At 40.3% G+C, this 21,971-nt stretch overlaps 11 protein-coding genes across 11 annotated transcripts; 5 read left to right on the top strand and 6 right to left on the bottom strand.

Moving 5' to 3' along the window:
- Positions 1–195: 195 nt before the first annotated feature.
- Positions 196–1,281, bottom strand: I206_100927 (V-type proton ATPase proteolipid subunit; the record flags this gene model as incomplete). Its single annotated transcript, XM_070202295.1, has 6 exons — positions 196–213; positions 284–373; positions 437–591; positions 668–704; positions 829–937; positions 1,187–1,281. 6 exons carry the CDS (start codon positions 1,279–1,281, stop codon positions 196–198), a joined length of 504 nt encoding a protein of 167 aa, XP_070058396.1.
- A 449-nt stretch (positions 1,282–1,730) lies between these two features.
- On the top strand, positions 1,731–2,944 carry I206_100928 (uncharacterized protein; the record flags this gene model as incomplete). Its single annotated transcript, XM_019152178.1, has 5 exons — positions 1,731–2,168; positions 2,237–2,296; positions 2,372–2,456; positions 2,525–2,565; positions 2,642–2,944. 5 exons carry the CDS (start codon positions 1,731–1,733, stop codon positions 2,942–2,944), a joined length of 927 nt encoding a protein of 308 aa, XP_019014316.1.
- Positions 2,945–3,117: 173 nt separating this feature from the next.
- I206_100929 (uncharacterized protein) lies at positions 3,118–3,498 on the bottom strand (the record flags this gene model as incomplete). The annotated part of the gene is made up of 2 exons (XM_019152177.1): positions 3,118–3,397; positions 3,461–3,498. The coding sequence occupies 2 exons, from the start codon at positions 3,496–3,498 to the stop codon at positions 3,118–3,120; spliced, it is 318 nt and encodes a 105-aa protein (XP_019014315.1).
- A 1,351-nt stretch (positions 3,499–4,849) lies between these two features.
- On the top strand, positions 4,850–5,623 carry I206_100930 (uncharacterized protein; the record flags this gene model as incomplete). Its single annotated transcript, XM_019152176.1, has 1 exon — positions 4,850–5,623. One exon carries the CDS (start codon positions 4,850–4,852, stop codon positions 5,621–5,623), a length of 774 nt encoding a protein of 257 aa, XP_019014314.1.
- Positions 5,624–6,855: 1,232 nt separating this feature from the next.
- I206_100931 (uncharacterized protein) lies at positions 6,856–7,707 on the top strand (the record flags this gene model as incomplete). The annotated part of the gene is made up of 1 exon (XM_019152175.1): positions 6,856–7,707. The coding sequence occupies one exon, from the start codon at positions 6,856–6,858 to the stop codon at positions 7,705–7,707; it is 852 nt and encodes a 283-aa protein (XP_019014313.1).
- Positions 7,708–7,997: 290 nt separating this feature from the next.
- On the bottom strand, positions 7,998–8,865 carry I206_100932 (ubiquinone biosynthesis protein COQ4, mitochondrial; the record flags this gene model as incomplete). The annotated part of the gene is made up of 2 exons (XM_019152174.1): positions 7,998–8,441; positions 8,515–8,865. The coding sequence occupies 2 exons, from the start codon at positions 8,863–8,865 to the stop codon at positions 7,998–8,000; spliced, it is 795 nt and encodes a 264-aa protein (XP_019014312.1).
- Positions 8,866–9,154: 289 nt separating this feature from the next.
- On the bottom strand, positions 9,155–14,190 carry I206_100933 (uncharacterized protein; the record flags this gene model as incomplete). The annotated part of the gene is made up of 14 exons (XM_019152173.1): positions 9,155–9,466; positions 9,528–9,584; positions 9,648–9,717; positions 9,777–9,919; positions 9,999–10,319; positions 10,380–10,568; positions 10,627–10,817; positions 10,885–11,361; positions 11,419–11,491; positions 11,550–11,686; positions 11,760–11,875; positions 11,959–12,831; positions 12,898–13,091; positions 13,171–14,190. 14 exons carry the CDS (start codon positions 14,188–14,190, stop codon positions 9,155–9,157), a joined length of 4,173 nt encoding a protein of 1,390 aa, XP_019014311.1.
- A 429-nt stretch (positions 14,191–14,619) lies between these two features.
- Positions 14,620–15,654, bottom strand: I206_100934 (uncharacterized protein; the record flags this gene model as incomplete). Its single annotated transcript, XM_019152172.1, has 5 exons — positions 14,620–14,781; positions 14,858–15,124; positions 15,203–15,261; positions 15,338–15,422; positions 15,613–15,654. 5 exons carry the CDS (start codon positions 15,652–15,654, stop codon positions 14,620–14,622), a joined length of 615 nt encoding a protein of 204 aa, XP_019014310.1.
- Positions 15,655–16,093: 439 nt separating this feature from the next.
- On the top strand, positions 16,094–17,263 carry I206_100935 (uncharacterized protein; the record flags this gene model as incomplete). Its single annotated transcript, XM_019152171.1, has 6 exons — positions 16,094–16,212; positions 16,277–16,353; positions 16,419–16,548; positions 16,629–16,790; positions 16,849–17,068; positions 17,150–17,263. 6 exons carry the CDS (start codon positions 16,094–16,096, stop codon positions 17,261–17,263), a joined length of 822 nt encoding a protein of 273 aa, XP_019014309.1.
- Positions 17,264–17,429: 166 nt separating this feature from the next.
- Positions 17,430–18,617, bottom strand: I206_100936 (uncharacterized protein; the record flags this gene model as incomplete). The annotated part of the gene is made up of 3 exons (XM_019152170.1): positions 17,430–17,634; positions 17,700–17,841; positions 17,906–18,617. 3 exons carry the CDS (start codon positions 18,615–18,617, stop codon positions 17,430–17,432), a joined length of 1,059 nt encoding a protein of 352 aa, XP_019014308.1.
- Positions 18,618–19,461: 844 nt separating this feature from the next.
- On the top strand, positions 19,462–20,238 carry I206_100937 (uncharacterized protein; the record flags this gene model as incomplete). The annotated part of the gene is made up of 1 exon (XM_019152169.1): positions 19,462–20,238. One exon carries the CDS (start codon positions 19,462–19,464, stop codon positions 20,236–20,238), a length of 777 nt encoding a protein of 258 aa, XP_019014307.1.
- Between the last annotated feature and the right edge of the window lie 1,733 nt (positions 20,239–21,971).

A 21,971-nucleotide genomic window follows, 5' to 3' on the forward strand; every position in this document is an offset into this window, starting at 1 on the left:
ACAACAGCTATGAAAGAGTATCTAGGAGGGAGAAATTTGTTTACTGTAGCTATCTAGGCTACATGGGTGTTTGGTAAAGGTCGATATCTTTTTGATGATCAAGGAGATGCGTGTGATATATCATACTGGCTAGGATATCGTTGAGGTGAGAGAAGGAGTGGGGGTTGATCAATGAGTAGAATGAAGTTGTACGCTTTATTGAGCGATCGAACACTGCAAATAGAGGTGGTCAGCATTTATTCGACTGTTGCCTGCGCACCCGGAGCCGGAAAACAAGACCCACGGTGTAATCCACGGTAGAATTGGTGTTAAGGATCAAAGCAACGATCAAACCGTAAAGACCCAATACTTCGGCGAAAATAAGGATAAGAATCTGCAAGTTATGCGAAATAAGCGATTACTCGTACGAACCAAAATTGACGAAGACTACACATACCATACCGACGAACAATCGAGGTTGTTGAGCAGTACCTCTTACACCAGCATCACCGACAATACCGATAGCGAAACCAGCAGCTAAACCAGCAAGACCGACTGAAAGACCAGCACCAAGTTGGATGAAACCGGTGTACAATGGCATAGGAGAAGCAACTGAACACATATATAGAGTTATCAGCTTCATCCTTCTTCCCAAAACCTTGCCAAGGACCAGGCTAGCTGTACTCACGGTTACCAGAAATCAATACTGATACTACTAAACCGTACTGTTGAGAGTCGATAGGCCAAGTCAGCAATTTGGCCTTTATACCAACCGGAGGGAATCGCCCGGACCACGTGTTCGCCGTTTTGGGTACTCTAGATCTAAACGATGATATAGGCTTTACTCACAATACCGATAATACCAGCCATAACTACGGGAATGGCACATTTCATCATAAGATCAGGTCTGAGGACGGCCATGGCTGAAATTCCAACACCGGATTTGGCGGTACCGTAGCTGTGTGTGCAGGAAGCGTCAGTAAATGTTGAGCGGCAATAATCAGATCGAACAGAGGGTTTCATGCAGATTGGGATTAAACAAGAGATGTAGATGTCCTAGTGCGATTCCCATTTCAAGAAGCAATACAACTTTGAGCGTTGTTTCCAGTCTAGAATTAATGATCGAGGTCTCCGAGATCTCGCCAAGAACAAAGGTACATCCCGTGTCCTATTGATTCTACGCCCCGAATAGAGATATTTGACTCACGCAGCACCGATACAGGTGAAGACAATGGCGGAAGTACATCCCATAGCTCCGAAGAAGGGAGCGTAGACTGGACAAAGCTCGGCGACTGTAGACATTTTGACTAGATTAGGTGGTAAAGGTAGTCGATTAAGCTATGGAGGGGCAAGATATCAGCGGAGAGTTCATGATTAGCTAGATCGAGAATTTCTTCGAAATGCCAATGAGTCGGAACGGCCTGCATTCGAAAATTGTAGACTGGCTCACCTTATTATATACTACTCGAGCTGTAGAATCGATAGATATAGATAAGTATCAGATGAAACGTGAATGAACGATTGAATACGCTCAGAGCCGATATTGGTGGTTATGACAGCAAGGACGCATCACCACTCACCACTCACCACTCACCCTATCATGAAGCTCGGAATTACGGAATTATATCACAAAGTGGCGCAGATCATAGATGGAGGTGGTCCACTCTCTTTAATGCAACAAATACATACAAAATCAGTGACTATTTCATGCATTCTTGCATAATCACAAGAAGTATGACAACCCGATGATGATGGACACGATACAGAGCCGTAATAAGAGAGCTAGATCATCTTCTACCTCTTCATTCGGCTCCAGCACCGAATCTACAAGCTCGAAAAACGAATCGAATACACCACCACCAAAGTATCATAGAGGTCGTTCAACTTCACCTTCTTCTTCTTCATCTAAACCTTTCTTATGTGTACTTCCCCCGACATGCTCTCAAGTCGGTACATCCACTTCATATGCTACTCAAATAGAACTAGATAGACATCAAGATACCTTTCATAAGTGGATATGTCATATCCCCGTTCGAGATAGAAGTTTCAATCCTTCTTCTACCCCAAATAAAGGGAAAGGAAGGGACAATGGAAGAAGTGTGCCGGAAAGCTTCAGTGGAGATAAAGAAGATGGAAGAAGGATGAAAGAATGCTTAAAAGTCTTTCCTAATGAGAGATTATTGAATCTTGTAAGCTTTTCCCCTTCAATGAACGCTTGAAGAATAGCTTATCTAATTGATGGAAGGGCTGAGAATAGCATCATACAGAAGTACATGATCCGATATCGAAGGAAAGAAAAGAAAAGGGCCAAAAGACTGTGAGTCGTGTCATCAGCTACAGCAGGGCTTCAGTGTAGCCAATCTGTCAGCTGACATCGAGCATCCTATTCCAGTTTGAATGTTTTCTTGATCCCGCAGATTGTGGTCGGAATTTCCTTAATCCCAAGAAGAGGCGTAGACATATGATAGACAAACACAGTGAGTAATCAGCTTCTTCGCCGCTCGCTGTCTAATGGCGCACTGTAAGCTGATATCACTTGTGTTAGAATACCCGCCTGACTACTTCTTCAGTATAACGAATCATGGTGTGAGTCGAATGGTAATCCACATTCTTGAATTGAGCCTGCACTGACATGATATATTTTCGATTCGCGCATATACAGATCAATGCTATTGCACACGAGGACGGCTTAGCAATGAGCTTGATCAGACCACGCCGTGATCCATCATCACGGCTGTCTGAGCAGGAGAATACCGTCATGTCCGCACTACAGTCGGACTCGGATATTCCAACTCTCAATGCAAAAATAACGCCTGCAAAGGACGAGAAGGCGACGAAGCCTGTGGATGTAGATATGGACGAACTCCTGGGTCAATTGGAAAGCAGTTTAACATTCGTTCCTAGGGGAGTGAGGAAAGCTGCTAGAGCGAAAGATAGAAATATGGACATTGAAACGAGCCGATGAACAATTACGAGACATGATAATGAACATCACGAGAATACATACGACAATCTATACATAGTGCCGACAAACCAGGCATGTAATCTGACAAAGATCCAACAAGTAAACAAACTACAATTCCATGTGAGAGTCACATGAAAATCCGAATCATTTTTAGGATTATATGTACAAAACGTCTACATTACAATACAACATCCTTTTTTGAAATCATCTCTACCCATTCCACCCGTACTCATATATACACCATGAGAAGGAGGACAATTCATACCTTGATTTCCATAACCACTTGCCGATCCTTGTGAAATTACTTGAGAATATTGAGATCTAGCCATAGCTTCATGATATGAATTATCACTTAAACCTTTTGGAATTCTATAACAACATGATTGTGCGCATGGTCTAAAATCTTTACAAGGACATGAAGGTAAACATGTACAATTTCTATCAGAAATTCCGCTATAATTGGAAAAATTCAATTAGGTCATATTTCCATTTTTTGTCCATAGATGATTTACTTACCATACAAAATTGACAGGACAAGTAATGTGAGCTATCATTTGTATATAATTTGTTTATCACTAGTTTGGTAATATATTGAACACGCTGCTCTCAGGAGGAACTTCGTGTATGTTGTCCTACCTTGATTCGTGTGAGACAAAAACAAAGACTTTGGCTTTACTTTGTCAGGGCAGAAAATCAAATATAGATTCAACCTCTTTATATCAACCTTTATAGCGCATTCATATTCAGAGCGCACTGAAAAGAATGAGTCTGTTCGCATAGACAAAGTCGTGTTTTTGTTTGATTTATTGGAATCGAAGCTTATTAGTCAATCCCAAAAGTCAGACTACGGCAATTTTTAGATTAAGCCTGTGCGAATTTTATTATTCTGGTCTTGTTTACAAGCATAAGCTATTGCATTCCTTGTGAGTCACTCACACAAAGAGCGGAGAAGCTGCTTCAGAATAAGATAGGGACTTTCAAATGCACTAACTAAATACCCCATTTCCTCACCTCATCAACCATCATATATGTCACCATCGTGCTCTGGCATTTTGACAACTGAAATGTTCCGATTGTGATGATGAAAAGAGGACTCTGCGCCCCTTAATATGATGAACAACAAAAAAGTCACTATGATGCCACATATTGTATGTTTGATGATCAATTTAATTAGGTCGGGGCGCATTGTAATATACAATACACGATACACAAAAGCAGGATCAAAATTAGGATCAAATCGAAAGTAGCCGAATATCAATGAAAGATGGATCCAAGCTACCTTAAATAGGGAAATCAGAACAGTCCTTTTTTGATCCTTAAAGCGGTAAGTGCTGAACCGGTGGAAGACCGTGACTAAATGTTCATACAGCCTAACCTCTCATTGGATATTGCATTCAACCTTGTACACCAATGCATATTCTTCATGACTCAATAATGAGTTGTACTGTAGCTATGATTATATAATAATGGTTTTCCTTTCAATGGCGTCATTCGCAATAACGTTTTTGATTTTACCTGGCAAGATGAGACCTTACAAATGACTTCATCGCTACAGTACAAGGGATCGCTCTTTCCCAATACAAAAGATAGTGTAACACATCAACGTCAAAGTATGACGCATGACTCTAATGCATAGTCGTCATTTGGATGGCTCGAACATCAAAAGAAGTTCGCCTTCTTGTAGCGCATACAAGGGATCTCACTGACGTATAAAAGATTATGATAACCACAAGGGATGTGGTCTGGAATGGGACTTTTGGCCCCCTCTCATCTTTACGAGTCCAATGGCATATAAAGCAAAGAAAGAGTCATCTATTCATATTTCTATACCAAACACCTTCCTATTCACTCACTGTCAACTTGCCATCTTCAAGATTATCCATAACTTCTCATTGACCAATCAATATGAGTCAACGCACTTTGAACTGTTGGTCTCATGACGATCCTAAAGGGATGACCTACATTTGGAAAGATAGCGGCAAGATAATACATGCTACGATCATCACTGTCGGCGGGGACGATAATGTACTTATCAGCTCACTTAATGACGTACTGGTAAAGCGCCATCTAGATCAAGGCGATCAATTGGATCTTCTACCATCATTCTGCAGAACCAATATTCACGCCGGGGAAAACGCTGTATATGCAAGTCCGATCGAAGTTCCTGATGATTCGAACGGGTCTTTCCATTGCGATTCTTTGGAGATGGTTCCGAATGATCAGCGTATCGATACCTACAGATACTACAGCTGGCCCAAAGACTTTCGCGAATATTTGACTCAATTAACAGGTGATACCAAAAAGAAATTCTTTCTTCAAGGAGGTAATATCAGTAATCTGACGCAAGCAAGATTCATACCAGTCACAGACAGTAATTATACACCAATGAACAGCGAATATGGTTCTATGCATAGAGACGGATCGGCAGTCAGAGCTTCAAGACAAACTCAATGGGGAAATATCAAATCGGAATGGCGATTTAGTACTTCTCCCGGAAATTCAGCTTTCGATTGGGATAAAATCCGACCCGCCGAAAAGGACTTGAAATACGTGGAAGAGTATATCCAAATTCCGCCAAGCACAGCCGTCCCTACCAGGTCCAGTGGTGATCCCGAAGTAGAGGAGGAGTCCGGCGGTTCCTGGACTGTCGTCAAGGGCAAGAAGGGAAAGCCAATCTAGCATTAGCATTGAAAGGACCAAAGTATGATCGGCGTCTGAGTATGCTGTACGTGGGTGTTAAGGTCATGGATACGGTTACTATGTAACATCGTATATACTGTTGGATTTCCATAATGATATATACGCTGCCTGCTTAGAACGAAGCTCTTCATCTCTGCTTAGTTTGTATCTTGCTCATCTACTACATAAGACGCCCGGGGAGATATAGATTCTCATGTATATATGTTATCATCTTAAATACTAATGATTATTCTCGAACTCATCACGATATGCCAGATTCCAGTCAGCATTCTACGACAAAGTGGCACTTGCATTGTGAAGCCCTCAAGGCTCAACGCCCGTTTGAATGTGCCACCATAAGGGGTAAGAGAACGATACTCGAAGGCAGAAAGAGTATCCAGTGAATCTTACACGCCGTGATGCAGGCAGTAAGAGTGAGAGACAGTACTTACTCCAACGTCATTTGAGGCTTCTAGGAGGTCAAAGGTGTGACTTGACGAGACTTGACTTACATTTTCATGCGAAATGAAGGACTGATACGCACCTACATCAACGTCGGATGGACCTTTGTACAATCTGAAGGTGAGTCGAGATGACGATTCAAATTGCTATGCAGAATGTAAGGAAAGACATTATGTTTGAAGTATCATCCTGATGACCTTCGTACGAAATAAAAGGTGCGACCAGATGACGCTTGTCATCGGTTAGCAGAGTCAAAGGAGAAATACAGTACATGCATCAACGTCTTGAGAGCCTTCATACTTTATGAAAGGTATGAATACATGACGCTTGATGACGCCTTGAAGGGAATAAAGGATTGACGAAAGGAGACAAAGCGCTGAGGAGCTACTCTGCTTCACAAATCGTGTCATAGTACCCAAGAGTCAGAGGAAGGCGTCATGAATGCAAAGAGTTATCTGTCTAGTCCCCTGGAATGGCATATAAAAACCGTACAGTGTCTTCATTTTCGTTGCTATTCTGTAAGATTTCATAACTTTTATCAAGTCATCTTTCTTCATCAAACTTCCTTATTTATTATTTACCCACAGATCAGTTCGTAAGTCGTGTCGCTTGTTGAGACAACAATGTGGGCCAATTGCTTCAATTGCTGTTACTGACTCCCTCCGTACAGTCGTCAAAGCCATTCCAGCTTTCCATATATTCTTACAAACAGTCCTGAAGCAACAATTCTCATTTAAGTGGCGCCATAAGCATAACACTCCAAGGTCAAGATGTCGACTGATACTAATGCTTCAACACAGTCTTATGTATACGTCGTTCGGGATGCAGCTACAGGAAACCTGACACCTCGTGGAATTACCATCAGCAGCCTAGACGACGGCACCAGAATTGTGATCAAAACTTACAACGACACCATAGTGAACGACCCTGTCAATAAAGACGTCTCCTTCGAGCCTTATCTGGCTGAGACTGATCTGAATGACTATTACCATCTCAAAGACGAAGGCAAAGCACCCTGGAAACAATTTCCATTAGGCCAGACTGCAAATGGCGACACAAGTGTTATCAAACTCAAGCCGGGTAAATGGGAAAATTATCACACTATTAGAAATGAGAGTTTCAAATATACTCACGATCACGAGTCTCAACTGAAGTCTCCATACTGCCTCCCACAACCTATTCGGAAAAAGGTCGCCGATACAAAAGTACAAGCGAACCATAGGACTTCCGAGTCATATAGGTACGCCATTCTCAGCGAAGCTGATCTGGACACTTCACAGCTTTCAGAAGTCGGAAAAACGTCGACCGGTGCCCAGATCTTCAAAGGAGCGTCCTTCTTGTACAAGGGCAAGGCCCCTTCCTGGCGCCCATGGACTGGAATCCCTACAGCTCTTTCGCCCACTGACGAGCAGCAACAGAAAATGTGGCAAATCATCAAACGTATCTCAGTTGATGACACCTCAACCCCCACGCTTGTGAATGCTGAGGGGATGTCACAGCCTGTAGAATCTCCCGATCTTGGTGAAAAGAAGAGTTGGAATTCCGATGATCGTGAAAAGTGGTGCTGGAAGGTTGGGGATGAGGAAAGATTCTATGTTTCCCCGTTGAGTACGATATTCTGACACGGGCGCATATTTGCTATTATACATAAGTAGATGATTTAAGGCTATTGGCGTACATTGTTATATGGGATTATCATGCGACTTGTGGAAACGAAACATGAATTGGATGTGGTGCACTCATCTGTGTTTTCGTCTCATCGGTATATCATACTACCATTGTCAGCCAATACCTTGACCGTGGGCTAAAGGTATCGGCGATCGGCTAATCCTCATATCGAAACACCTAAATATGAGCATAAAATCGGTCTTATCCAGATCCATGCGTTTTGGCTGTGTATACAGTAACATTTTCACCATTCTTCAGGTTCATCAATCCATTCTCCTTTCCGCCTCAATTCCCTTTCTATCTCTCTTATCTTTCTATATCCACCCCATCTAGATTCTACACCTTCTAAATCATTCCTTTCAACACCTAATTCTCTTCTTAATTCACCTATACCTTGTTCCCATCTTTTTTCCCAATAAACACCTACTAAACTCTTTCCTTCTTGACCTGTTCTCAATGCCCAAGGTACCCAATCTTTTAACCATGTTTCACGTCTTTTTAATCTAAATGGTCCAAATGTTGAAGATAATGCAGCTACAGGTAATGACATATTTGAAAATTCTAATACTTTTAAAGATAATTCATGTGGTAATGTAGGTGGTAATGAAAATAAAGTATGATATAAATCATGTGTTTGTCTATAACGTAACATTGTATATGCAAGTGTTGGAGAATCAATATATTGAACCTTTTTAAAAAAGACCAACAAGTCAGCAAGTCCAATCACATGATCTTAATTAAGACTAAAAAAGGAAGCTTACAGGCATCCTAGAATCAGGATCTAATTTACCATCATCTAACCATTCAAAATATTCTCTACCTAATGTACCTCTTTTTAAATTACTTAATCTAATTAAAGATTGATTTGTAATTAATGGACGATCTTTTAAAATTTGTCTACCTTCTGGATGTAATTTTAATTTTTCATTTAATTTAGGTAAAAAAGTTGAAGAAGTTGATTCTGATAAAGAAGCAATTAAATCTCCTCTTGATGTATAAACTCCCATTAAACCTGATCCTATTGCTAATAATGCATTTTGTGAAAATGAAAGTGGTTCATGTCCTGGATAATTTGGTTTTCTCTGTGTAAAATAGCGTAATGAAGGTCTCATATTTTCCAATTTGTTGATGAATTATGTGAAGCTATCGTACTGAAAATTGTGAAATTATATATGAGTTAAATCAAAGTCAATTATTATCTTACAACGTCGAAGATCAACAATCGTTCGCAACCAATAACTTCCGACGGGATCATCGATCTCACTTGCAACACACGTGGCGATTCACGAACGATCCGATAATAATTGAGTCTTTCATATATTATGATATGTATTATACAACAAATAAATCACCTTATGAACCCAAACAAATCTCTATGCGCAAGCCTAACATCTCTAGCAACTACTCATCTCCCGATAAATCAGGTTCATCATCCTCGTCACTTTCTACAATCTTCCGCCTTCCTCCTCGCTTAGCAGGTTTCGGTGGAGGTTTCTTAGCTGGCGCTTTACCTCTTGTATTTCGAGTAGGTGCTGGAGCAGGTCTCGAATCTTCATCTTCTTCTTCTTCCTCATCTTCCTGAGTTGCTAATTTCTTGCCTCTACCAGCCTGAGGTCTCTTAGCTGCTCTTCTTTTAGCTGCTTTTGTCTTTTTCAATACGTCAGCTTCCAAAGCTTGATCTTCTAATCCCTTAGCTTGGTGTTCAGTGAGGATCTAAGAGTTTGAGCTACATCAGCTGGGTGTCCATCATAGGAACCTCAAATAAATCACGTACCGCTTCGAATTCCTTCAACTCAGTTTCAGGCTTATTAGCAGCTTTATTTGCTCGAGCCTATCAATGAAGTCAGTCAGCTTGTATTCGATCTTTCTGGAAGGGACTCGCAAAGAAGCTCACCTTGGCCAGTATCTCAGTGAAACGTCTGAAAACAGTCTCCTCATGTAATTTATCTTGATAGAACGGTAGACTACAGTATACTCGGAATCAGCAAATATCTCAACGCAATCAAATCTATGTGTTACCTACCCTTCAATAAGTTTCTTCATCGATCGTTCAGATTTGAAAGGTAACAGAGAAATACAGAAAGAAATATCCCTCCATTGTCTTTCTTCCGTAGCAAGTCTAAATCTTTGACATAATTTTTCAACAAGTGATTCAGCTTGTTTTTCCTATCAATTAAGATTCAATTAGCTATTTGATCGTTGCTTCTTTGCAGGTCAAATCTTTATTCGCAATAGAAAGGCTTACCTTTTCAATAAAAGTGAAAATAAATTTCATTGTTCTTTCAAAGGTTTCTTCATCTACCTTATGTTGACCAATTGATAAATGACTTATAACATCTTGTAAATTATTGTAAAGAGCATTATCTTTAGTTGATAATTCAGTAAAGAATAATTTAGCTAAATCTGATATTCTTTCATCTTTATCTTCTAAACATTTTGCCATTTCTCCTAACTGTCCTTTCACTTTGATCATACCGTTCAGAATCAAATGAGTAAGTACCATCAATGTGTTTTTCTTGACTATTGGATCGGGATCTGATAACCCTTGATATAGCCTTTCTGAGTTCTGTTTTATATACCATAAGTATCAGTTGTTCTGACCGTAAACAACGGAAACCGTACTCACGTCATCGATCATACTTCCCCAACAGACTGCTATATCACCCAAAGCAATCACGATATTACTCCTGACAACTGGATCTCTACTAGTTTCCAAAATCTTGAAGAGTAGCAACAGATGAGATTCGCAGAATTGGGCGGAAACACACATGAGTTTGGTGAGAGATAAGGTAGCAGCTTGACGTAGAGATGGATTCTATAGAGTCTATCAGCTTAGTCTGGAATGCAAGATTACAGTGTGAGATTGTACGTACTTTATACCTCTTCGGACTAGCACATATACCAGCTATCATCGGACCGTAAACCGCCAATAAACTCTTATCGCCAAACAATAATTCTCGTTCTCGTATACCAGATATCAGTTCACCAATATCATCTTCTGCATTTCCAGCGACCGCATCGAGGTCATTAGAATCCTTATCAGCGGTTTTAGCAGCTGCTTTTTCTGCATATCCAGCAAGTGAGCATTAGCAGTAATCCTTATACATTAAGAGGCCGAGGTTACGACTCACGCTTGGCAGTCTCATCTTTCCTTCTCTTAAATTCTCTTTCTACCAATTCAAGATACACGATATGCTTGATAGCTACGTGTCCAACAATGAAAACTAATTGTGCTAATTTGAAAGAACCGACTTGATCCTTCTTTTCGCTTACTTCGCCATTACCATTAGACGTAGGTGACTCCGCTTCTGGTGCTAAATGATCTTCTCGAATAGTTTCATCCGCTTCGGCATTGGCATCACCGGCTGGAGGAGGGTTAGTCTCGTCTGTGGAATTTGACGGTTTCTCGAAAACCTTTACGGTCAGATCCTTAATGATCACTGAGCATAACGCATCAGGCTGTTCACCAAGTAAATATATGGTATTGATAGCTTGTTCAGCCATACTGAACCACTGGGGTGATCTTGGGGAGTGTTCGATGATCTCTTGCAATTTCACGAAAATTGGGTTATCCATAGGTAATCTCATCGTTTTATCGCTCAGCGACCCTGGAACGCAGGTTTAGTTTTAGCCTGGCAGTTTCGCAGATGTCGAGAATCACTTACCTTTGACCTTTTTGGCTGATCCACCTAACCGTTGAAGAGCAATACATGTATATCTTGCGAGGACCAGATCATGCTGCCCATTTGTTTATCAGCTCACCTGCAGAACAAGTTTTGGTTGAAAGCTAACCTACCATTCCTAAAGGTCCGAGACCAATCTTCAACAAAGCCTCAACTCGTTCCGTCACTACTTCCCGCTTAGCCAAAGCTAACATGCCCAAAATGATGATCGCTCCTTGACGTTGGGGTTTTGGTATTTCTTGGTCAGTACCTATTCGAAGGAATGATGTAAGCTCGAGCAAGATCTGAAATACTTCGAGCAAGTCAAAGTGAAAGGCACTCACTATACACTTGCCAGAGTTTGTTGACTACATCGTGATGTACACCACCTTCTGCCATCATAGTTCGCATCAACTCTTCGAGCGAAGTCAATTCGGCGAGTGTAGCGCCGTATGTCCGTCTATGCCATTAACATCATGATCAGCCTTCACAGCGGATCACCCAAATATTGTATCAAACTTCAGAAGAAGCTAGACCACTCACTCGATCATATTCTTAGCGATCCTGTTAACTTGTTGTTTAGGTGCTAGATCAGGTACGACATCAAAGTATAGACTCCTATAACAATCGATCAAATTCGCTCGGATGCCTTTCCCGCCGCTTTCCATCCCAGTTGCAGGATTCCCATCCTCATTGGTGACCGTTGCAGAAGTGGTAGCTACGGGAGCGGCGTTATTATCTTTAGTCCAAATGAGGTGTAACATCGTTTTGATTCCAATCTCAGATGATTGAAGATCATATTCGAACGCTATTCTAAAAAATCTCATAGCTTCGAGAACTTCCGTCTTTGTAGTCGAAACTAACAATTGACATAATGTTGTTACAGCTCCTTCAAGTTGATTTATGAATCGCAAAGCATCCGAATAGTATTTCTTCGTCAACCTTAATCTTTGTATCAGTTCTGGATCGAGAGTTGATTGTTCCGCTTGAATCCCTGTTATATCCAATTGAGATTGTCTAGGTTTCCTCTCCTTCCTTTTCGACTTGGGTTTGGGTGTACCTTCTACTTCTTCTGCATTGTCCATGTCTTCATCGACTTCTCCTGCATTCTCTTCGCCTTCCTCCTCAGCCTCCTCTTGTTCCCCTGCCTCACCATCTAACAATCCTACATCTCTCTTGGCCTTCTCTAACTCGATAGCATCTACTTTAGCTAATTCGGTGGAAACCTTATCATAACGTTCTTGCCATTCCGCCAGATTTAGAGTCCCACCATGTAAGGCACCAAAAGGATGAGTTTCAAGGAGTTTACAAAGTAGCTGAATAGCATATCTTCTAGCGGAGGAGGTTTTATCTTCAAGTGTACGAATTGTGAGCTCAACAATCTGATGACGTTGTTTAGGGAATTTAGCGGGGAGACTATAAATATACGAAAATTTAGCATGGTGCATTCTACCAATAGCAGCAATGCTGTACTGAACTCACTCGCAAAGCTTGATCAACGTGGTCAAGACTTTACATCTAACCCAACTATTCAAATCCAAGAACCTTTCCATGAGAAGTTCGAAGTACTTCTTGATTTGTTTCGACTTTTGTTCCTCATCTCCTTCGTCAGATAAAGAAAGGTCTCTGATAAGTATACCGATAATTTCGACTATTGCCATTCGCATAGGATGTGCCTATAGTCCGTATATGAACAAATCAGTGCCAAAATTTCCACGTTCAGGATACTGTGTGAGGGATTGAAGGATAACTTACATCGCTATCCAGGTGCCCTAAAAGAAGTGGCATTTGTTTACTAACTATCCTTGGACTTAATTCCGCAAATTTAATTAAGAATTTACTAAAACTTCTTGGTCCCTTAACATCATTATGAGCAAAAGTTTTTGTACTAACATCTCTTAAAACTTCTTCTGATAATTGTGAATGATCAAATTCTTTTTCAAGTATTGAAAGAAGTTCTGCCATAGGTTCACTAAAATGTTCAAAATAAGTTAAATTTTGAATTATTGAAGTTTGAGCACCAAAAGCATGATTATGAAATTTAACTGATAAACAAATTATTTTATAAATACCAAATTTAATTTCTTGATTTTTTAAATATAATTCATTTTCTGCTAATTGATATGAAGGTTTAACAAAACACGAAATGAAATTTTCTTTTTCTGATGTAGTTCTCCATATTCTAGAAGTAGGTATTTTTAAAATTTTATGTATAGTTGATAAAACAAAAGGTAATTGATCTATCCAAATAAAATTCGTTGAAGTGGAAGAAGAATTTTGTTTATTTGTAATTTTCTTTTTTCCTTTACCTGTTGTTGTTGTCATTGATGATCCATCACTAGATTTTCCAGCTCCCCGTTCTGCAGAAGTGATGAACCATTGTAAAAGGAATGACCACATTTCTAAAGGTTGTTTATGTATCATTGGTGCATCCATATCTTCAGCTGAAAATCCTTGACTCCCCACTAACGTAACAACTGCATTGGCATGATTTGTTAAGCTTGATAATATCACATCTAAGAGTTTCGTTAAAATGGGTCCAGTGATATTAGGTGAATCTGAATATTTCAGTATTGATTGAAATACATCGAACGTTGATGCTGGTTGATGTACAATGGAATCTGGATCGTGTACTATTGATTCAATAGCAGTCGAGAGTGATTCATCTATACTAGATGTTCGTAAGGAGGGTACATCGATCTCTGCTGGAATATGATAAAGGGATAAGTCGGAGAGAGAAAGAAGGGATTCTTGAAGGTTGAATTCTTCGGACATCTCGACGCTGCTCGAATGAAGTATATGACGAAACGGTAGGGCAGAATTCTATGCTTGATATATATGCCCTTCCGGGACTGTCAAAGCGACACTGGGTATATGTATGATTGTTAATGAGCGAGAGTCAACAATGTAAGATCTATATCGAAATCAAGACGAGAATGATAATTAATTGTTGTTGTTTGTTTACTCTACGCGTCGGATTCGAGACACGCGACGATCTTACCCGAAGTGGCAAAAACACCTTGACTTCCTCCACCAAAGCAATCCATACATATATATCAATCATCAGAAGCAAGAATATATGCATGCGCTGACTGAGAGCAAGATGAGGGCAGATCATGGGCAGACAAGATAAGACATGGGCGTAGGTATGATGCGTATATTGAGCGTAGTGACAAACTATTGGAATCTACAATAATCGATTACCTAAATCTCGCCATACCCTCCAGCCTTGAAGACACCTTCTTCCTTTGCAACGATATCTTGAAGAGCCTTGAGCCAAGCTTCAAGCTTAGGGATGACTTCGGACTGAGGTTCACCGAGTTTAGGATAAAATGTCGCTCTGTACGGACAAGCTTTCATCGCGAGCTAAAGTAGAACTCCGATCAGCTAATATCCTCAGATTAAAGACAATGAATAGCTAGTAGGATAGAGTCTAACTCACATAGAAGACGGGTCGTACCATCATACCGTGATGTTTCTTCAATGATCCTTCGTAACCCTTTGTAAAACTTGCACTGAGCTCCTCCCCTGGGTTATCCAAGTTGAATTTCAGTCCCAACGAAGTGAACTTCAAACCTCTCAATAACCATGTCAAAGCGTCCGTAGCAACTCTATCTTTGACTTTTGGTATACTTGCTTTTTCAGCTGCGAGTAATGATTCTAAAGTCTTTCCCGATTCTGGGTTCGAAGCCAAGTATGCTCTAACTTTCTATACACGTCCACATGGATATCAGTCCAGATTCAAGGAAATCTCGGGTTGTTCTGCGAGCGGTTGTCAAGGACTTACAGCAATGTTACCCGTCAAGTCATTTTGAACAACTACAAAAGCTGGATTACCGAAAAGGCCTGAGATAATTATATCAGCTTGACCCAAGACTCGTGATGAATTCCATAATTTTCACAGCTGTATCCGACGACATACCAAAGATCTTTACCAAATTCTCGGCGGCTTCCAAGAATTCTGCGGTATCCACTCCAGCTTCAGTGATAGTCACATCGGTGAAAGACTGATTCAAGTAGTAGAACAGTCAGCAGGATATCTTTAGCTTCATATCTCCCCTCAGTCGAATACTAAGCCCCGCTGCATCGCTCTGGTACAGCGATGGCCCAAGAGGTTTGGGTCGTTCGAGCACCTTGTTCGAGCTATCCCCAATACGCAATAGAGGAAGGAGGAAAAACGAGAGTTCAAAGACTTACCTTCGTAATAGTCTCGAAGAATTGTGGTTGTTGAGCTGCCATTCTGTCTTGATTATATGAGCTGTATGCACAGGTAAACAAATGAAAGAAATGATTAATGCTTCATATAGTTGCAGGTAATACTAGTAAAGCGCGTTGGCATTGAGTTTGCGACTGTCGGCTGTGGTCCGAGCGGATTACCCCGCGTGGGGTAACACTGTATAGCTAGCTGTTATCACAATTTTCACGTGGTTTCTATGGGATGATATGAATCCACGTCATGGTCAAGTGAATGCGCGTCGTTGATACATCATCGTTAATCATCTCATTCCGTTTAATCACAGCAACAATCCATACATCAGTGCAGAGGTACTTCATAACATATCTGTCTCCAAATCAACCAACAGTCAACAGGAAATTGGCAAGATGATTTCCCAGGTGAGATTAGCTGGCCTTAGTACTAGGAAATAGCTGACATTTACCCTCGGATCAGCACCCAGCTATGTGGAAGCAACCAGCTCCAGCTAACTCATCATTTAACGAATACAATACATTCCCTTTACCTCAAACACAACGTGGTGGACAAAGCTCGCACGCTCATGGACCAGTAGGACACACTCAGTGAGCTTATGTTGTCATTCCCGCCTTGTGAACAAAAGCTCATGCCGTCGATTGTGATGATTAGACAACCCCTTGTTACCGGTACATCGGTACTTGGCTTGAAATTCGATAAAGGAGTAATGATAGCTGCCGATAACCTTGGTGAGTGGCACATTCAGCTGGATAGTTCGTGCCGCGCCAAATTCAGCTGATGAGCTCTCAAACAGCTTCATACGGTTCCCTCGCTCGATTTAGGGACATCCAACGTCTTCATCCACTGGGTAAACATACTTTATTAGGTGTAGCAGGTGATATGTCGGATTTCCAATGGTTGAAGAAGGAACTGGATGCTTTGTTGTGAGCTATCTTTTTCCGATGACACTCAGTTGGCATCTAAGCTCATAGGTCCTTTGCTGATTCCACTATTGATGTCATAGACGACAAGAAGACGCCTTAGCATTAACAGATTCTCATCCTTCATTTTCCCCTAAAAACATATATGAATTATTATCCAACCTTTTCTACGCTAGACGAAGTAAGATGAACCCAGTGTGGAATGCTGTCTTGGTCGGAGGATGGGACAAAGTCAAAGAAGAGAGGTGAGCTCTTGTATCGCGAAAATTCTGTATTGTTTCGTTATTAATGCCATTGTTACAGCTTTTTGGCATACGTTGATCTCCTCGGAACAACATATACTGCGCCTACACTCGCTACTGGATTCGGTGCCCATTTGGCTCAACCTTTACTTCGAGAAGCATATGAGGCTAAAGCAGGTATAAATGGTGAAGGACCTTTGTTGACCCAGGAAGAAGCTGAAAAAGTTTTGGATGATTGTATGAAGGTTTTGTTCTACAGAGATGCACGAAGTATAAACAAGGTGAGTCAAATATATGGTCCCGTTGAGGTCGGCACATACGACAGGTTTCGTGATGCTAACCCTCTTACATCGGTCCATTAGTATCAAGTCGCTACTATTACTTCTGGAGGTGTTACCATATCAGATTCAAGATCAGCTGAGACCGAATGGAAATTCGCAGAGGGTTTGAGGGGATACGGAGGTCAAACTCAATAGTACACTCGGATCATAATAGATTAGAGTCACCGTAGAATGTAATTTGTTCATATAAGAGATGAAGATGTAAATGCATACATAAATTCCTGAACAAATACACAATGTTGTCTTGATTTATCTCTCCATGCAATCTATCCTTCTATCCGATATTTACTTTTCGTCGAGATCATTTGCCTAAACGCTGTTCAACCTTGGACCAAGCTATCATTGCACCATCCCATTCTTCTTTATTTAGTATTCCACGTGGATCCAACTTGACGGGTAAGGAGACTATATGGCCTAATTTGCGTAGAAACGGGAGAGATGATGAGCGAAGAGATTGGATCAAGGGATTTATATGATGTAATAAAGGGAGAGGAGATGGAAATTGACTGTAATATTGTGAGGCATATTTAGACCAGCACTAATTAATAGGGACAGTGTGCAGATAACTCACTATATCTCAGTTATGCGTAATGACCAGAATGGATAACCCCAAAGTTCAGGTGGACGACGTGGTAATAACGATTGAAATGTTGAAGGGGGTGTTAAATGATGAATTAGTAATAAATCAGGATCAGAGGTGAAATGCAATTGATCTGAAATTTAAACGAAACATTAGTAAATTCCCACAAAAAATTCAATTCAGAAAATCAAACAAACCTTCAATATCTCTATCTAAACTCTTAACCGTAATATCATCCACATTTATCTTCTTCTCAACATAATTCCTCGTTAAATTAACTAATAAATCATCCGAACTTGAAGGAGAAAGGAAATGTAATTTTAATCCTTTTATCTCATTCATAAACGCGTTCGAACGAATATGAATTGTTCTAACTTCTTTATCTAAACTTTCCAATTTCTGTACTAAATCACATTCAACTTTTCTTTTAGGTGAAGGAGAATGAAATTCAAATTCTTCATTATCTTGAGTTGGGATAATTTCTATTAATTCATTAGGTGGTGTACAAGGTGGAGAAAGAGGTAAATTTTGATTATTTATATATTTTTTATTTATTTGTTTTATTAAATTAGGTAAAATTGATTGAATTAATCCTTTTCCATCCCAAAATGATAATTCTTTTATACCTTTTTGTAATGACCATTCAATTGAACGTATTATACTTTCCAATAAAGCTTCTTTTTCTCCTTTTTTATATTTTTTACAAGGTATAAAAATTAAAGCTAAATGATTTGGAGGTATTATTTCATTTTCATTTTCATTTGATTCTAATTCTGATTGATAACTTGTTGAAGAAAATGTTTCATATGTTCTTAAGATAATTGAAGAAATGACGAAAATGAGATGAAGTAAAATGAAGAATGGGTATGTGATCAAGCGTAGAAATGAACGTAGAATTGATCGTATCATTTTCAACGCCTAATCATACGTGATTTCGGCAGAAAGAAAGCTTGACCAGCAAGCTGTACGTTTGATTGTTAAAACTATCTATAATGCTTCTTCCAAATTTACCTATTGAGCTACATGAATACCTTATTTGGTTCAACTATTTTTCTTAGTTCACCTTCACCGCAGATGCGAGTGAATTTAGATTATGACGTGGAAGGTACCGCTTTTTGTGGCGAACAGCTACAATAGGTTATTATAACAATTCTTTCCTTTGTGCTGTGTCCTCCAAGGGTTGAGTTCAGGAATCAGAGACTGGCTCGAGAGACTAAAGGAAGTAACACTTATGATGAGTCTCCTTGCTCGACTTCTTCGAACCTTTCTCCCTAATTTCACCATCGCGTCATATGTACGAGTCTGCTTCATGCACCCTTGTACTTCAGCTCCACTGAATTCTTTCCCTCGCTAGCGTCGGCGTCACGAAGGACATCGCTGCGCCAAGGCATCATCCCTTCCTTCTGCCTGTTTCTAGTGGAGATATCGCCTTCGACCTTAGGCTCGATGACGATTACGAGACGTCGTTTCCAGTCACAGCGAAAGGATGTAACCAGGCTCGTCTTCGAATTGTGCATTTCACAGCTACTCCGATACAATGTACAAACTCGCATCAATCCGTCACCATGATAAGCTGGCCTTCCTACACCAACAGCTAGAAAGAACTATGACTTGAGATAAGTGTTAGCATGAATAGATGAGAGAATAGATGATCTCGCACAAGTTTGTCTTTTTCTCAATACCTTATTTCCACCCTTATAACATATTCTAACCTCACTAACAGCTTTTGGGGAATTCTTCAATCAATCACAATATGAAGCAAAAGTACCGAATTTCCAAATCAGGGTATATGGGTGACATAACAAGAGAAGAGACCAATTCAAGTATCATTTTCCGTATGAAACCACCTAAAAAAGCTTTCAATGGAAAAAATGATACTTTTGAATGCAAGAATATCGAGAGAATAGAATATGACCAACTTCTCAAAACCAAATTCAATAACACCTCTGAATATATGCAAACCAATGATACTATTTTAGATATTTCTCCTGATAAACGAATGCCACTAACTTATAAAGGTCATAAATTTGTTCCTGATTGGGCTGTAGCTGAAGAAAGTCATTCTGACATCAATAGTAATATCCATCCATCCTGTGATATGACTTTTTTCGCATTGGCTGAAGATAACAAGACCATCAAAAGGTTTAATGTTTATCGTATACCCCATGCTTATATTAAATCCAACCTCAATGAAACAGATCAATCAGTCACTGTATTCGTCAAAGATGATACCGATCCTGATAGTCCAGTCACCAAATTTCCAGCGACTATACGATCATCCATCGTTCATATTGAGAACAACGTTCCCGTCGGAAATCCCAGTAACTGTGGTACTGATCATAATGCACACAACCACTCTTACGCGCTCTATGCTAAGAAGAACCCATCAATGATCCCTGCTCCAACACTTTACTCGCGAGGTCCTGATATTACAACCACGGAAGACCCTTGGCTAATGAGAACCATCATTGAATTCTTTACAGCTACTGACGAGAGTAATCAAATTGTTAAGCTAACATCAGTCAGATAACCCCTTTTGCTTATTCAACGACTTTGTAATACGAGTTACGAGTGAGGTAAGATGCTGGAGAGCAAGGTACGGCTTTCTGTAGCGAAGGAAACTCTGTATCTGACAAATTCTCATGCTTGTACATACATCAATGAACATATTTTGTCATTGTATTTACTGCTGCAAGATCATCATTGTCAAAGCTGAATCGTACGATATCAGAAGTAGCTCGATCCCTCCCCACTTTCCGGTGAATCCTCGTTTCTCACAAGGAAGGAGCCTGCTTAATATTTCGCTATGACACGATCAAATTAAGATATGAACCTTTTAATGATTATCATATTTGTTCTTCTAAGCCTTCCTTTGTTGACTAAGGAGACGATACTTGTCCGAGCTCATACGTCATGATGCCTTCTTATCTACTTGTAAGCTGAATGACGTCTTTCTACATGCGTCGTACGTACTATTTCAAATGATATGCTCCCTTCACCGATTCAAGGCGTTCCGTCCTTCAAAGTTTTCCTTGAAGAGACTGCTGCCCGATTCTAGACTTTTACATCAGCCTTGATGACGCATAGAAAGCATCATTTTCACCTCCAATGCAACTTAAGACAAGTCTCGACTTTGTACAAATTTTTCAGCATCGATTCCTATTCGTAGCCAAGGCCTTCCTTTTGATGTTACGATAATGAAATGACCACCCACTATGTCAACGAGAATCGTGATTTGGACATATAAATAGACGAGCTCAATCGCTCAATTAGTCACATTTATTCAATATGCTCAAGCTCTTCATCCTACATTGACCAAATATTTGAACGTTTTAACTCAACAACGGTATTTCTCATCCTCTTCTTCGACACTGAACACGATTTACAATTTTTGATTTCTAAAGCTCTTCACTTCTCTATTCGAACCACAAAATGGCCAAAACATCCGAAGCGACCGATATCGATACCGTATATACCGGTATTGTAAGAAAAGTGGAGACCAAGGCACACGTTTGCTTTGAGGGGCAACCTCCGGGAGATATCGTTTATTCTTGCAATGAAGTGAAGTCCCTCTACGAATCACAACACTCATTATGCCCCGAGATCCGGTCAAGATTCAATTCTCGAGTTACAGAGGTGACACACACCGTTCTGGAATTTCCTGACGGGAATGGACCCGAAATCAATTATGGCGATCACATCTTTATGCCTGCAATGGCAATCGCTCGTGTCCAAGAGAAGGAATTTCTAGACTCCCGGTATTATGCAAAATGGAGTTTTTTGTGCCGCTCAGCGAAAAATGTGATGATCTTACCTACAAAGTTTACAGTATACCAGATGCTTCGATGAAATTGTCATCTCAAGGTGAAAGAACCCAAGAGGAAGTTCAGACTGTCACAGTAAACATCAAAGATCAGAAGGAACCTTGGTTGCCCGTGACCACTTTTACGGCTAATATGCAATCCTTGCTTCATACCGAATTCGACGCCAAATCAAACTACCTAGAGATCTGGAAAATAGAACCGAAGGAGCATGCTCACGCGGACACCCTCTGTCGTAAGTCAGGAGAATCAAATGCTCTTGTAGATGTATCATGCTACTCTCGAGCATGATAGAGTTTCATCTTGAGAAGACTCCTTGTTGATAGATGGCATAATCGAATTCTATTCAAGCAACGGCGAGAATCGATTGATGAGCGGGGCTTAGGTTTTCGCTTGGATATTGGCGCTCCATACGCCTCAAGAATGTTATATATGTTGATAG

Source organism: Kwoniella pini, chromosome 1 (assembly GCF_000512605.2).
Source record: "Kwoniella pini CBS 10737 chromosome 1, complete sequence".
NCBI lineage: Eukaryota > Fungi > Basidiomycota > Tremellomycetes > Tremellales > Cryptococcaceae > Kwoniella > Kwoniella pini.